Source organism: Mastigoproctus giganteus, chromosome 8, assembly GCF_048544385.1.
Source record: "Mastigoproctus giganteus isolate SK-2022 chromosome 8, ASM4854438v1, whole genome shotgun sequence".
NCBI classification, from domain to species: Eukaryota; Metazoa; Arthropoda; class Arachnida; order Uropygi; family Thelyphonidae; genus Mastigoproctus; species Mastigoproctus giganteus.
The window spans coordinates 217,720,222-217,736,896 of record NC_143582.1 but is presented as its reverse complement, the minus strand read 5'-3'; the positions used below and the strand labels follow the sequence as shown (position 1 = coordinate 217,736,896).

Below are 16,675 nucleotides of genomic sequence, written 5' to 3'. Positions count from 1 at the left end.
GAGATATTGCTAATATGACTGATATTGATCTACTTGGTCAAACCAATCAAATCTTATAGTTTTTGACAATTTTGTTACTGAAAAAAATCAGGACAAAATAACTGACTTATTCATTAGAGGTAGAAAGAGAAATACTGTTATTTATTTAACAGAGCTATTATGCAGTACCTAAAGATATAAGACTTCCGTGTAATTACTTTGCATTTTTTGCTATTCCTAATAGAAGAGAAATAAATGAGATTAGAAATGAGCATGCTATTGAACTGAGTAGTAAAGAGTTCATAAAATTATTTACTAAAGCTGTTAAAAAATGGTATAATTTCCTTTTTATTGATAAGGTTACTGGTGAGAAGAAATCAAAATGTTGAATAAATTTAGATAATAATAAATTATATATTTAAGTAAGTTAGGTACTATATCTAGATCAGAAACTAGTAAAGGTGAAAGAGAACCTCCTGGTATAGTTTTTAAGTTAGATGAAAGTAATTTTAATATTGATAATAAGTAACTGAAGAATGTAAAAAATCATAAGCATGATATGGATTCAACCACTAAAAAATATTTAGATGTGAATGTTTCTCATATTAGAGAAAGAATACAAAATGAATTAGTTAATCTTATAGAAGATAATCAAAAATTAAATAGTGAACTAATAAGCTACAAATGAACTACAAATAAAAACATTAACAGCATCAAGTCAAGTATTGATTCATATATCAGAAGACAGAGAAATTAAAAATTGTAAATAATAACATAAAACGTAATAAAGAATTTTTACAAAAGAAATTGATAACATGCAATCAAACCTTGAAACTTATATTGAATCAAACAACAAAAAAGTACAGATTAAATTAATCTTTATTGTACGTAAATATACACTACAATATACCCATCATGGCATACTGCCAAGGGTTATGTTAAGTGATGAAGTACAAAATAAAAGTAATAACCTTGAGAACAACATAAAAGCATTAAACAAGAAAATTGATAAACTTTAGATAAGTTTCCGAACTTAAAAATGGAAAATGTGAAAATGGAATAACTCTTAAAAATTATATCTATGATGCAAACAGAAAAAAAAATCATAAGTGTACATGTTCTCCTGAGGATCACAATGATGCAGCATTTAAAGCATTTATCGAATATGCTTCAGATTTTTATACCTATATTATACATTTTTAAAGCAAGGAATAAAAGAAAAATTAAAGTGGCTAACCCTCAAGATGATGATGCTATTAATAAAGCTTATGTTGGTCAAATAAAATTTAATAAGCTAAATGCTGCATTATCTATTTTAAATGGATATTATGATGCAATGGGGAATGCATAATTAACATACTGGATCTTAAGTTGGAAAAAATTGCAGTAAATCTACAATAGCTAAAACAGAATTCTATCCCATTCTATGCATCTATTAAAGAATGTATTGTTTTACAAAAAATATTTCCAAGTAATTCACTTTGAAATGCATACTGGTGTTTTTTCAGATAATGATATGAAGTTAACTGATGACATGGATATTAAATTAACAATTTATTTTCAAAGTGGGGAGGAATTCCCTTTCATTACATTTAAACTATTTATTGGAGGAAAAAAACATGAAAATAAATTAATAAAAGTAAGCAAAGAAAAGACTATTTATAACAGCAAAGAAGAATAACATATTGAAAATAGAAGCAGCATCACCTGGACAAGACTGCAGTAATAGTTAAGACACAGCATGGATTTGTTAACGGAAGATCTTGTCTGACCAATTTGATTGGATACTATGATGTGGTCACAAAGGAACTGAATGCCAAAAATCATTTTGATATCTTATACTTGGATTTCAGAAAAGCTTTTGATACTGTTGCACATGGAAGACTGCTAGACAAATTGGAGAGGCATGACATTAGGGGTAAGTTGCTACAATGGATGAAGGGATGGTTGAGTGGGAGACGACAGAGAGTGGTAATCAATGGACACTGCTCTTCGTGGACAAATGTTGTTAGTGGAGTTCCCCAGGGTTCAGTGTTGGGCCCATTGTTGTTTTGTATATTTATCAATGATATTGATGAAGGTATATCAGGTTTAATGTCCAAGTTTGCAGATGATAGAAAGGTTGGCAGGGTTGTTAACACCAGTAAACTACTCCAACTGGATCTAGATAAGTTGAGCAAATGGGCTGAGAAGTGGCAACTGAAGTTTAACATTGACAAATGCAGAGTACTGCATATGGGTAGCAATAACCGAAGAGAAACATACCAAATGTGTGGCACTACACTCAGGGAAGTGGAAAGTGAAAAAAGACCTGGGGGTAATTGTGCAGTCAAATATGAAGTTTGCTGAACAGTGCAGACAGGCTGCCAGAGCAGGTCATGGAGTCTTGTCAATGATATATCGGAATTTTGCTAGCAGGGACATGGAGGTGATTATCCCATTATACAAGGCAATGGTCAGACCACACCTAGAATACTGTGTATAGGTCTGGAGGCCTCATTTTATGAAGGATGGAGAGTTGCTAGAATGAGTACAAAGAAGGGCAACAAGATTGATGAGGGGAACAAAGGGGTGCTCTTACCAAGAAAGGCTTAAGTTCTGCAAATTGCACCACCTGGAGAGTAGGCACCTGCAAGGTGATCTGATTGAGGTGTATAAGGCCTTCAATGGGTTGAGCAAGCTGAATGCTGATGGGATTTTGCTCTTGCTCAGATTAAGAACCTGAGGGGGCACAGATTCAAATTGAGGAAAGACAGTTGTAGAATAGATGTGCAGAAATTTGCCTTTAGCCAGAAAGTAGTTGATTGGTGGAACAGACTTCCATCTTTTGTTGTGGAAGTTGATAGCCTAAATAAATTTAAGGCTGAGCTGGACAGACATTTGGAGCCAATTTAGGGGTGAAATGGGAGGGCTTTTTTTTTTTTTTTTTGGCTGATGCTGCACAAGCTTGCTTTCTTGCATCGTATGCCTCTACTAATGCTAATAATGTTGATGAGAGAGGCTTATTCTGAGAAAACCCTAGCCACTTACAGAGAAATGCCTGAACCAAGTTTTAAGATGACAAATGAGCGAGTTACAATTGCTATGTGTGCAAATGCCACTGGGATGCACAGATTGTCCCTGCCCGTTACTGTACTTTTATTCTTGAATTTGCTAAAGAACTATATATGCAAATTATAACTAAATATCAACAGTCATCAGAAGATATCACTGAACAACTACTAGACAAATTAGACAGGAAACAGTTAGCAAAGAACCAATCGCTAAATGAAGAATTCATAATACACATAAAATGAAAATAAACTGGTGTTATGTTGGACATTTGGAATCACACAGATGAGTCAAAAAAAGGGTGATAAACTGGTTTGTTCTAACTATAGAGCAGTGGTTCTCAAACTTTTTTAGTTTGCCGCACACTGTAAAACATAAAAATTTTCTGGTGCACTTCAAAGTTTCAAACACTCCTCGGTCACATTGCTTGCTAGCTGTGTACAATAATAACTGTTACCGTAGTTTCCTAGCCTAGCTATTAATTGATCATGGAATTACAAGCCAAACTTACATCAATTTTGCATAAGGTGAATTTATCAGGGATTGATTGGTTAACACGATATTTCTCCAGGAATAAATGAGAATATGGATTAGATAGTTTTTTGGGTTTTTTTTTTTAACAAAAGTATGTTGCTATAAATTGGAAACCTATAGAGATCTCAAGAAAACATAAGATTTTGAAGAGGCAAGCTTAAACTTAATGGAGACTGAAACATTTTCAAACTGTGTTAATTTGAGCAAGCAGTGCTTATATGTTGACTAAACTGGAATTTTTTTAAACATTTTTATATTACATTTTTGTCTATTGTGAAATCAGTTGCTAAAAGAGAAACTGGATATTTACTTATTTATGCACGATTCAAACATTCAATCAAACAATTCAATGCTGGAAACAATCAAGTTTAGGTTTTTCAAAAATGAAATCAAAAATATCTGCTTTCAAAAGGAATCATTCTATACAATCAGTAACCTGTTTTTAACAATAAAATTTGAATTATATACGCACATATACATTTTCTGAAAATCTTCCCTCTAGTAATCGTCAAAGGGCAAAGTTTATCATAATAACAATAATAAAATCTCACCTAATTTTTTTTTTTGCTGGACTACTCAAAATAATAATAATAATAAAATCTCACTTACCTAATTTTTTTTTTGCTAGACTACTCCTCTGGGTATCTCTTTTTGCAATCCTAGCTGAATTAGGCTGAGGAATATAAAATATCACTGTTCAGTGTGCAAACAAAAGCATCAGTGATTAAATGTTACACATATATTAGTTGTTAAAATTTAATGCTAACAACAAATGTAAATGGTATTTTATTTGATATCTAGCAGAAAAACAAAGTTTGTTTAATGATTTTAAGTTAATAAAAGTTGAAGACCGAAAGAGGCTTAAAGAGTATAAGGAGTTAATAATACAAGTATAAGAAACTTATGGACTAGGGCAGTGGTTCCCAAACTGTGACCTGTGGCACCTCAGTGAACTCACAAGGGTGCCACGGGATATTTTAAATTTTCAAGGGAAACAGCGATACTCAACATCGGTCTGACACCGTGCGAACTACTTTGCACAGTGTCAATATTACTTATTAAGTTGTTTGGACCTAACTACTTAATAAACGAAACTGTTAGGTATTTCTTTTGGTCTAGGGGTGCCGTGAAAAAATTACTGAGACACTAAGAGTGCCATGAACCGAGAAAGTTTGGGAACTTCTGGGCTATGGTCACTGCAGGTACAATTAAACTAATAATGCCAAAGACAATTCATGAGGATATGGTTACAGCATTGGGGAGGATGCCGCATCCTATTACATGGTTAAGATATGAGCAGCAAAATTTAAATGAGGGAGGGCAAGCCTACAAGGTGACCCACATTGTGGAAGACCTGTAACATCCATCACTCTAGAAGTTGTTGACAGCGTGCATGATCTGATGATGAGTGACAGTTCAGTACGTTGCCAGCATCTTGGCCATTTTATCTGAACATGTGTATCACATAAGTTCTTGGAATGAAAAAGGTGTCATCAATGCGTCCCAAAGTTGTTTATAGTAGAACAAAATTGAACAATTGTCAAGGCAAGTGAACGTATACATCGTTTTAAAAGCAGATCCAGCAAATTTCCTAGTAAGGTTTGTGAACATGGATGAGGTGTGGTTCCATCACTTTCAGCCAGGGACAAAGGAGCAGTCCAAACAGTGGAAACACAGCTGTTCTCCCCCTTCTCCACTCCAAAGATTACTTATGCTAGCAAGGTGATGCCATCAGATTTTGCAATGCTGATGAGGTGTTGATAGTAGATTACCTTCAGAAAGGCCAGGCAGTCACAGGGGCATATTACACAGATGTGAAAACATCAAAGAAAAATACCGAAGAAAACCGAGCAAAGAAGTCTTGTTCTACCAGAATGCACCTGATCACAAGTTTGTCGTTGACATGTCTGTACTGCACCTATGTTGCTTTTGGACCATTCCCCATATTTATCAGATCTAGCATAATTGGACTTTTAATCTATTTTCTAGTTTGAAAAATCACCTGGCTGGCATCATTTTCCTACTGATAGCGATGCCATTGCTGCAGTGTTTTCTCTTGAGCTTCGAAGAGCTTCCAGTTCTCACAATCAGAGAAAGAGAGACAGAAACTGACAAGTTTGATGTTTTCTCCTGTCTTTGAAGAGTGATAGTTTTTCCCCTTTTGATTTTTCACAAAGAAACTTTACATTGTAATCTTGGTATTAAATACTATTTTTTTAAAAAGTGAATCTTAAAGGAATAAATATTTGAATTTCTATATATTTATTTCTAATTGCTGAGAAGCATTCATTTTCATCAAAATTAGGTAATCAAAAATGCACAAAAATCTAGGGAATGGTATCTTTCATATGTTCACACTTCACAATTTGATAAAAGCAATGTACTATAACAATTTATATTCTATGTTGCCTATAAAAAAATCTATAATATATTACATAAAGATGTAAAAGCAATAGGAATGTGTAGCACAATTCTTGAAATTTTAGCCCTTGTGGTTAGCAAAGTAACTACAACTGCCATCCATTCACACAGATCCATACCTAGGAAAAGGTCTAAGTTCGAATACTGTGTGAATGGGAATCAAAAAAGTTATAAATGTTTTATTGAGTTGGCAGAACAACAGAGGAAACAAATCAATTTGACAGAATGAGGCAAGGAGATTTTAAATCAAAGGAGTTCAAGAAATGTAAGACTGCAGATTAGGAAGTCTGCGACAAGGAATGTTAGTGTGGACATATGTCCACACAAACATTACTTGTATATACATACATTCCTCATACATACGAGGAGTGTTTGAAAAGTTCATGGTCTGAGTATGAAGGGTTTATTTGTATAACTTCATCGTAAAACTTTTGAGAGTGAGAGAAAAAACAACTTCATATGTAACATATATTCAATGTAGAACATTTCTCAAGTACTCAAGGGGGTGGCCTGACCACTGCCTTATACAAAGGGATAATCACCTCTTTATCCCTTCTATAAAAATCCTGTATACCATTGACAATGTATATCATTCAGTTACCCTTGCAGCCTGTCTGCACTGCCCAGAAAATTTCATATTTGACTGCACAATTACACCCAGGTCTGAGAGAAAAAAAATATAGATATGTATAATTATAACCCAGTTTAATGTAATAATAAAATATACTAATAAGTAACAGGCAGTAGCTTTCAAGACTAACAAGTCTCTTTTTCAACTGAATTCAAATACAAATACAACGGATAAGTGCAATGAGCTGAGTGAGGCACGTTATTCATTTGCTATTGTTGTTGCATGGACGTGCGCTGTTTTACTCCACTGATCATCTAGCATTAAAACGGTTGTCTCTAGGATGGGGTGTAGATGTATGCCTTTGTGGCGGTTTATTGCCTTTGGATTGTTTAATATGTTAAGTGACTCTAGCCATAGGCGGTGGCGAAAGTGTCGTGAGTGGTCTACTATTTCAAAGTCACGTTTGGGATCGTGGTTGGTGGACCAATAATGTTCCGCGACTGCGGACTGGTCGGTTTCGGCAAGCCGGATTGCTCTGTCATGTTCCGTAAGGTGATCTTGGAGACACCTTGATGTTTCTCCTATGTAGCAGCTGTCACAGTCTCTACAGGTGATGCGATATACTACATTGCTGCATAAGAGAGGTGTGACAGGGGTTTTCACACTGGAGACAAGTGAACGTAGGTTCCTGCAGGGTAACTGCATGCATTTGATGTTGTAATTTCTAAGAATCTTCGAGCTCCATCCTGACACGCTTGGATAATAGGGAATGTAGGCGGACGGTATACCGTCTTGGTTCGGTGGTCTTGGGTGGGATGTGAGTTCTTGTGCCTGTAATAGGCACTTGCATAGTAGCACATGGGATGGATAACCACATTTGGTTAGGTCCACCTTCACACGGGAGATTTCGTTACGCCTAATTGCATCAGTGCTGGAATGGCTCCAAGCCCTGGAGAATAGGGTGCGGGCAGTGCTATTGAGATGACTTGGTGCGTGGCCAGATCTGTAGTTAGTGAATTGTCCGCACCACAGAGGTTTGTGTGGACGAGTTTACTGACATTGTCTATAGACGTTTCAAGACCTTAATGGGTGGATCAGATAGAGGTTCATATACGTTTGGGTCTAGTAGTAGGGCCAGGGCTTTCTCTCAGTAGGTTGATCGGTCTAATACAATGGTCCGACACCCTTTATCAGCAGGAAGTACAACGATAGAGTTGTCTTTTCTTATAGATGATAGGGCGGCATGTTGACGATGGTTAAGGTTTGAGTAAGTTTTGGTTAAACTCGTCCACACATGGTTTAAAGATAAGAAGATCTCGACTACAACTCAGCATCTTCTACATGCTACTGGCTGCCAACTACCGCAATTCTATGGATTGCCAAAGATCCACAAACCGGGTATTCCCCTCAGACCAATAGTGTCGTGCTGCAGTGCCCCAACGTAAGAACTGTCCAAGCATATCGCGCGCCTCCTCTCACCTCTTGTAGGAAATACCTCACACACCGTTAAAAATAGCAGTGGATTCATCCACCGCATTAAGGACTTTTCAATCCCTGACAACACCGTCATGGCACCATTTGATGTGATTTCTTTATTCACTTCAATTCCCGTCCAACAGGCCGTGCACTGCACCAGAAGGCTCCTCGAGAACAACTTAAGCCTCCAATCCAGGACATCACTATCCACTGATGACATCTGTACTGCCCTCAACCTATGCTTATCAAGCAGCATCTTCACTTTTGAGGATTCAATCTACCAGGAGGTACATGGCACTGCCATGGGTGCCTCTGTTAGTTCCGTAGTAGCCAACATCGCCATGGAAGATCTGTAGGAGCAGATACACCTGAACCCACCTAAACCTATTACAACATGGTGCAGATATGTTGTCGATATTTTTACTGTAATACCACGTGGCTCTGAAACAGCACTACTGGAATACCTCAACTCCCTATCTAATTTCATCAAGTTTACTATAGAGTTAGAGGTCAACGATGCGCTCCCGTTCCTGGATGTCTTAGTGCATCGCATAGGTCCACATCTAGAGACTTCAGTAGACCGCAAACCTATGTGGTGCGGACAATTCATTAACTACAGATCTGGCCACGCACCAAGTCATCTCAATAGCACTACCCGCACCCTATTCTCCAGGGCTTGGTGCCATTCCAGCACTGATGCAATTAGGCGTAACGAAATCTCCCGTGTGAAGGCGGACCTAACCAAATGTGGTTATCCATCCCATGTGCTATGCAGGTGCCTATTACAGGCACAAGAACTCACATCCCACCCAAGACCACCGAACCAAGACAGTATACCGTCCGCCTACATTCCCTATTATCCAGGCGTGTCAGGACAGATCTCTAAGATTCTTAGAAATTACAATATCAAATGCGTGCAGTTACCCTGCAGGAACCTACGTTCACTTGTCTCCAGTGTGAAACCCCTGTCACACCTCTCTTACGCATCAATGTAGTATATCGCATCACCTGTAGAGACTGTGACAGCTGCTACATAGGAGAAACATCAAGGCATCTCCAAGTTCGTCTTATGGAACATGACAGAGCAATCCGGCTTGCCGAAACTGACCAGTCCGCAGTCGCGGAACATTTTTGGGCCACCAACCACGATCTTGATCCCAAACGTGACTTTGAAATAGTAGGCCACTCACGACACTTTCGCCACCGCCTATGGCTAGAGTCACTTAACATATTAAACAATCCAAAGGCAATAAACCGCCACAAAGGCATACGTCTACACCCCATCCTAGAGACAACCGTTTTAATGCTAGATGATCAGTGGAGTAAAACAGCGCACGTCCATGCAACAACAGTAGCAAATGAATCATCTGCACACTTGGACAGTAAGCCCAATATACTTTCATCAACATCATTGATAAATATAGAAAAGAACAATGGCCCCAACATCGAAACCCAGGGACTCCACTAATGCCATTAGTACACAAAGTGCAATGTCCACTGTTACCACTCTGTCTTCTCCCAATCAACCATCCTTTTATCGATAGCAGCTACTTACCCTTAACACCATACTACTCCAATTTGTACAACAATCCTCCATGTGCAACAGTATAAAAAGTTTTCCCAAAATCCGAGTATATGTTATTGTTTTTTTTTCATCCAGTTCCTTTATGATCACATCATAGTGTCAAATCAAATTTGCCAGACAAGACTTCACCTTAACAAACCCATGCTATGTCTGAACTATTTCTGCACTATTGTCTAGGTGATCCTGCAATGCTTCTTAAATCAGTGGCCCCATTATTTTTCCTGAAACAGAAGTTAAACTAACAGATCTGTAATTACTTGTGTCACCCTTTGATCCCCCTTTGTGAATTGGGGATACATTTACACATATCCAGTCCATGAGGAGCTCTTCTGAGTCCAAGGATGCTCTCATAATTATGGGCGCCTCTGTAGCCAGGTGGGAAGGAGCAGCAGCACATAGCACACGCTTCTTGATTAGACCGGGGTTCGAGCCGGTCACCACCAAATATGGAGGATGCGGAAAAGTCAGGGAATGACCACCGCATAGCCCGGAGCAATATGGTCTTAGTTGCTAATGCTCCTAAAAACCAAATAACTAACTAACTTACTCATAATTACGGATAAGTGTTGCTTACTTCCTTTGCAGCCTTCTTTAATATAACTGGATAGAGCCCATCCACCCTGGGTGCCTTTGTTATATTTAACTTCAACAATTTCTTCTCCACTTTGCTTTCAGTTATTACAAAATCATTTAGCTCCCTATTACAGCTTGATAAAATTCTGGCCTCCACTTCCTACAAACAATCCTCATGTGTGAATTTAGAATCAAAATACTCATTCAGTTTGTCAGCTAACTGAGCAAGATCATCTACAGTCAAACCATCAATATCGAGTGGACTAATCTGATTCATCCCCTTCCTTCTAGAATTTAAATAAGTAAAGAAATCTTTGCTGTTCTTTACATCCTTTACCAAATATTTCTTCTAATCTGCTTTGGCTTGCCTAACCTCCTTTGTGACTTGATTGCTAACCAGCTTATATCTACCATAGGCTTCCGTATTGGCAGATAATTTATATGCATTCCATGCATTTTTATTCTCTGCCAATCTCATTAGTTCATCAGACATCCATTTAGGCCTAAACTTTGAAGAGTATTTCTTAGTCGGTATTAAAAGGCTATAGCTTCTAAGATTAATTCCTTGAATGCGTCCCATTTATAATTTGCTGTTGGTAACATAATCAGTTGGTCCCACTGTATACCATTTAAAAACTGTCTGAGACCACTGTAGTCAGCTTTACAAAAACCCTTCCCTTTACAAGGACTAATAGTTTAACAGTAGCCGTAGGCAGAGGTGAAGGTGATTCTTGCACAACTTCTATTAGAATAAGTAGCGACCTGGAGCGAGGGGTGTTGGGGGTTTCAGGGACGGATGGCAGTCATTGTGAAACAGGTGGGTATATGGGATGTGTTAGAGTAATTAAGAATAAGAATAGGTGCATGTATACTTGCATGTATATCAATGCTAGAAGTATAGTAAATAAATTTGATGAATTTGAAGTGTTGGTCAAGACATCAAAGGCGGATATTGTTGGGATATCAGAGACGTGGTGTCACACAGATATAAGGAATGCCGAACTGGAATTTGGGGAGTACGATGTGTACAGAAAGGATAGACAGGATAGGAAGGGAGGAGGTGTTATGCTGTTAATAAAGAAAAACATAAAATCAAAAGAAGTGCATCCAGTTGATATAGATGAACAGTGCACTGCTGAGTCAGTCTGGTGTGACATAAGCATTGCAAAAGCAAAAATAAGAGTAGGAGTGTGTTATAGGCCTAATGACTTGAATGAGTACAATGAACAGTTGTACAGAGAAATAGAGTGGGCTAGTAAATCGGAATGTCTTATAATGGAGGATTTTAACTTCCCAGATATTGACTGGAACTTGTGGGTTGGGCACTCACACACTAGTCAGACTTTTCTGGATTTATGGGATGATTGTTTTCTGCAGCAGCATGTTCGAGAGGCAACCAGAGAAAGTAATACTCTTGATCTGGTTATCAGTAGTGATCGTTCATGTATTAGGAATTTGCAGATAAAAGAACCACTAGGTGGCAGTGATCACAGTGTACTGATGTGGGATTTACTTAAAGATTTAATTACCATCAGGGGTAAAGGAAAGGGTTTTTGCTTCCGTAAAGGCGAGTACAGTGGTCTCCGACAGTTTTTAAATTCTGTACAGTGGGATCAACTGACAATGTTACCAACAATAAATTCAAAGTGGAAAGCATTCAAGGAATTAATCGTGGAAGCTACTAAAAGGTTCATACCTATTAAGAAATATTGTTCAAGGTTTAGGCCTAAATGGTTATCAAATGAACTAATGAGACTCGTAACAGAGAAGAAAAATGCATGGGATGCATATAAATTATCAAGCACTCAGAAGCCTATGGCAGATATAAGTTAATCTGTAATCGGGTCACAAAGGAGGTTCGGCAGGCGAAGGCAGATTACGAGAAATCCTTGGCAAAAGATGCTAAGAAAAACAGCAAGGATTTCTTTACTTATATAACCTCTAAAAGGAAGGGGATGAATCTGATTGGTCCATGGTTCGATGGTTCGACTGTTGATGATCCTGCTCAGATAGCAAACAAACTGAATGAGTATTTTGCATCTACATTCACACGTGAGGAAATTATTAAGGTTTGAAAATGGTAGAAGGTTATCAAATTGTAGCAAGATACTTAATGATTTTGTAATATCTGAGAGCAAAGTGGAAGAGAAATTGTTGAAGTTAAACATAAGAAAAGCACCTGGGCGGATGGGATCTATCCAGTTATATTAAAGGAGGCGGCAAAGCAACTAAGCAAACCCTTAGCCATAATTATGAGAACATCCTTGGACTCAGGGGAGGTTCCCACGGACTGGAGATGTGCAAATGTATCCCCAATTCACAAAAGGGGATCGAAGGGTGACACGAGTAATTACAGACCAGTTAGTTTAACTTCTGTTCAGGATAAAATAATGGAGTCACTGGTTAAAGATGCATTGCAGGATCATCTAGACAAGACTGCAGCAATAATTCAGACACAGCATGGGTTTGTTAAGGGAAAGTCTTGTCTGACAAATTTGATAGGATATTATGATGTGGTTACAAAGGAACTGGATGCGAAAAATAATTTTGATATCATATATTTGGATTTCAGGAAAGCTTTTGACACTGTTGCGCATGGAAGACTATTGTACAATTTGGAGCAGAATGGTATTAAGGGTAAGTTGCTACAATGGATAAAAAAGGATGGTTAAGTGCTAGAAGACAGAGGGTGGTAATCAATGGGTGCTGCTCTTCGTGGACTAATGTTATTAGTGGAGTCCCACAGGGTTCGGTGTTAGATCCACTGTTGTTTTGTATATTTATCAATGATATTGATGAAGGTATATCAGGCTTAATGTCGAAGTTTGTAGATAATACAAAGGTTGGCAGGGTTGTTAATGACAGTAATGGCAGTGTGCTACTGCAACAGGATCTAGATAATTTGGGCAGATGGGCTAAGAAGTGGCAACTGAAGTTTAACCTTGACAAATGCAAAGTACTACATATGGGTAGAAGTAATCCCAGAGAAACGTACCAACTGTGTGGTACTACACTTAAGGTGGTAGAAAATGAAAAAGACCTGGGAGTAATTGTGCAGGCAGATATGAAGTTTTCTGAGCAATGCAGACAGGCTGCCAGGGCAGGTCATAGGGTTTTGTCAATGATATATAGGAATTTTGCTAGCAGGGAAAAGGAGGTGATTATCCCTCTGTATAAGGCAATGGTCAGGCCACAGCTTGAGTACTGCGTACAGGTCTGGAGACCTCATTTTAGGAAGGATGTAGATTTACTTGAGCGGGTACAGAGAAGGGCAACAAGATTGGTGAGGGGAATGAAGGGATCCTCTTACCAAGAGAGGTTTAAGTTCTGCAAATTGCAGTGGCTGGAGACTAGGCACCTGCGCGGTGATCTGATTGAAGTATATAAGGCCTTGAATGGGTTGAGCACGCTGAATTCTGATGGGATCCTTCCACTTGTTCAGATTACGAATCTAAGGGGGCATAAATTCAAATTAAGAAAAGACAGATGTAGAATAGATGTGCGGAAATTTTCCTTTAGGCAACGGGTGGTTAATTGCTGGAACAAACTTCCATCTGTCGTTGTGGAAGTTGATAGGTTGAATAAATTTAAGGAGGAACTGGACAGGCATTTGGAGGGAATGGTGTGATTTTTTTTTTTTTTTTGGCTGATGCTGCATAAGCTCATACATTTGCTTTCTTGCATCACATGCCACTACTACTACTACCTAAGGTATTTAAATCTTTAAGTAAATCCCAAATCAGTAGATTATGATCACTGCCACCTACTGGTTCCTTTACCCAGATTCTTAATGCACGAATAATCATTGCTGATGATCAGTTCAATAGTATTACTCCCTCTGGTTGCCTCCTGAACATGCTTCTGTAGAAAACAATCATCCAATAAATCCACAAAAGTGTTACTAGTATGCGAGTGACCTTAGTCAGTGATGCGCCACAAGTTCTAGTCAATATCTGGAAAGTTAAACTCTGCCATAATAAGACATTCTAATATACTGGCCTACTCTAATACTCTGTATAGTTGTTCATTTTACTCATCAGAATCATTATGCCTATAACATCACAGGGTTCGGTGCTGGGCCCACTGTTGTTTTGAGCATTTATCAATGATACTGATGAACACATATCAGGCTTAATGTCCAAGTTTGCAGATGATAAAAAGGTTGGTAGGGTTGATAATGACAAAGATAGTATGCTACTGCAACAGGATCTAGAAAAGTTAGGCAGATGGACTGAGACATGGCAACTGAAGTTTAACATTGATAAATGCAAAGTACTGCATACAGGTAGCAATATACCAACTGTGTGGTACTACACTCAGGGAGGTGGAGAATGAAAAAGAACCTGGGGGTAATCGTGCAGTCATATACGAAATTCTCTGAGCAGTGCAGACAGGCTGCCAGAGCAGGTCATGCAGTTTTCTCAATGATATATAGGAATTTTGCTAGCAAAGACAAGGAGGTGATTATCCCTTTGTATAAGGCAATGGTCAGGCCTCACCTTGAGTACTGCATACAGGTCTGGAGGCCTCATTTTAGGAAGGATGTAGAGTTGATAGAACGAGTACACAGAAGGGCAACAAAATTGGTGAGAGGAACAAAAGGGTGTGCTTACAAAGAAAGGCTTAAGTTCTGCAAGTTGCAGCATCTGGAGACTAGGCACCTGTGAGGTGATCTGATTGAGGTGTATAAGGCCTTGAAAGGTTTGAGCAGGCTCAATCCTGATGGGATACTTCCACTTGCTCAGATTAAAAACCCAATTAGGCATAAATTCAAATTCAGGAAAGACTGTTTAACTTTAGCCAGCGGGTAGTTGATTGCTGGAAAAGACTTCCATCTGTTGTTGTGGAAGTTAATAGCTTAATTGGAATTTAAGGCTGAACTAGACAAACACTTGGAGTGGCCGGATGGATGAAATGGGAAGTTTTTTTTGGTCTTTTTTGGCTGATGCTGTATAAGCTTGCTTTCTTGCATCATATGCTTCAACTAATGCTAATGTTAACACACTCCTATTCTCATTTTTGTTTTCCCAGTGCTTATGTCACACCAAACTTACTCAACATTACACTGCTCACCCATGTCAACTGGATGCACTGCCTTAGATTCTGTGTTTGTTAACTAACACCATAACTCCTATTCCCTTCCTATCTATCCTTTCTATACACACTGTACTTCCAAAATTCCAATTCTGCATTCCTTATATCTGTGTGACACATCTCTAATATCCCAACAATATCCACCTTCTGAACCTTCATATTCATAAAATTTATTCACTATACTCCTAGCATTGGTGTACATGCAAGTGTACATGCACCTGTTCTTACTCTTAGTTACCCTAACACAGCCCATTTATTTATTTGTTCCATGATGGCTCCCAGCAGTTCTTGAAATCCCCAACACCTTGCTTTTCAGAAGCAGTGTAAGAATCACTTTCACCTCTGCCTGTGGCTATTGTTAATCTAGTAGTCTGTGAATTTCCCCAAGCTAGCGCAGTTTTCCGACCCACCTAACACTGCTTGGATAGCAACAGCAAATAATGCTGATCAAATAATGTTGATAGCATTTGGCATAAAAGTTTTCTAAACAAACTTCTATCTTTTGGTTTTCCATCTGCTTTTGCAATTTAGTATCCAGTTTTCTCTCTGACCACTCACAGTTGTTGATGGTAGATGGCTCTCTGTCTTCTAACTTTTCCACTAATGCTGGTGATCTAAAACATCTATCAGGCTTGTGGACTCTATTCAAAAGATGACAGTCAAGCTAGTTAATGATCCATCTCTTACAAAGTATCTCTCCACTCTGTCTCAGAGATGTTCTCTTCCTGCTGCATGCCTTTTCTATAGATACTTCCTGGGGCATTGTTCCTCTGAATTTGCATTTGTAATTCTCCCTCTCTCTTCCAAACCAGTCTGAATACATGCCACATCCAGTGAGCATCCATTTACTGTCCAACTTCAAACTCACATAACCAACTTTTCTTCTTCCTCATTCATCACTTCATCTTCTGTTTTCTAAAACAACCTTTCTCCACATGTATTTCCTGAAAATTACAATCTACAGAAATCTAAATCTAATGTCAACAAGTATCTTCTATCTTCTGAACCTTTAACCCACACATGGTACTAAGTACAATAGGTTCTAATACCTTTTGTGTTTGTGGTTTTCATAAAAAAAAAAGTGAAAAAAGAAAATTTAATTTTAAAAAATTTCTGTGATTTCTGTGTTATCTTTATTAAAATAATTTTTCACTTTAGAAGAAGGCACAAATGCAAGAGTGCATAATAATAAACAAAAGTTTGTGTTTATTTAGATAACTCTCCAATGAGTCATACAATCTGTTCACAAAGACTATTTTTTTTCAAATTGATACAGAATTAACATATCTTAAAAAGAATGTTTCTGTATATTCCTTTGCTTTTTATGTGATAAATCATTAGTATCACTCCAATGAGTCTCATACAATCTGTTCACAAAGACTATTTTTTTC

At 38.0% G+C, this 16,675-nt stretch overlaps 1 protein-coding gene across 1 annotated transcript in view; it reads right to left on the bottom strand.

Annotated features, from left to right (window-relative positions):
• Nucleotides 1-16,675, bottom strand: part of LOC150082291 (Golgi-pH regulating cation channel) — a 263,701-nt gene that overhangs the window by 170,826 nt on the left and 76,200 nt on the right. The window contains exon 7 of the mRNA XM_090380108.1: nt 4,174-4,237. Coding sequence (XP_090236234.1) covers nt 4,174-4,237 — 64 coding nt within the window. The remainder of the gene's footprint in view (nt 1-4,173; nt 4,238-16,675) is intronic.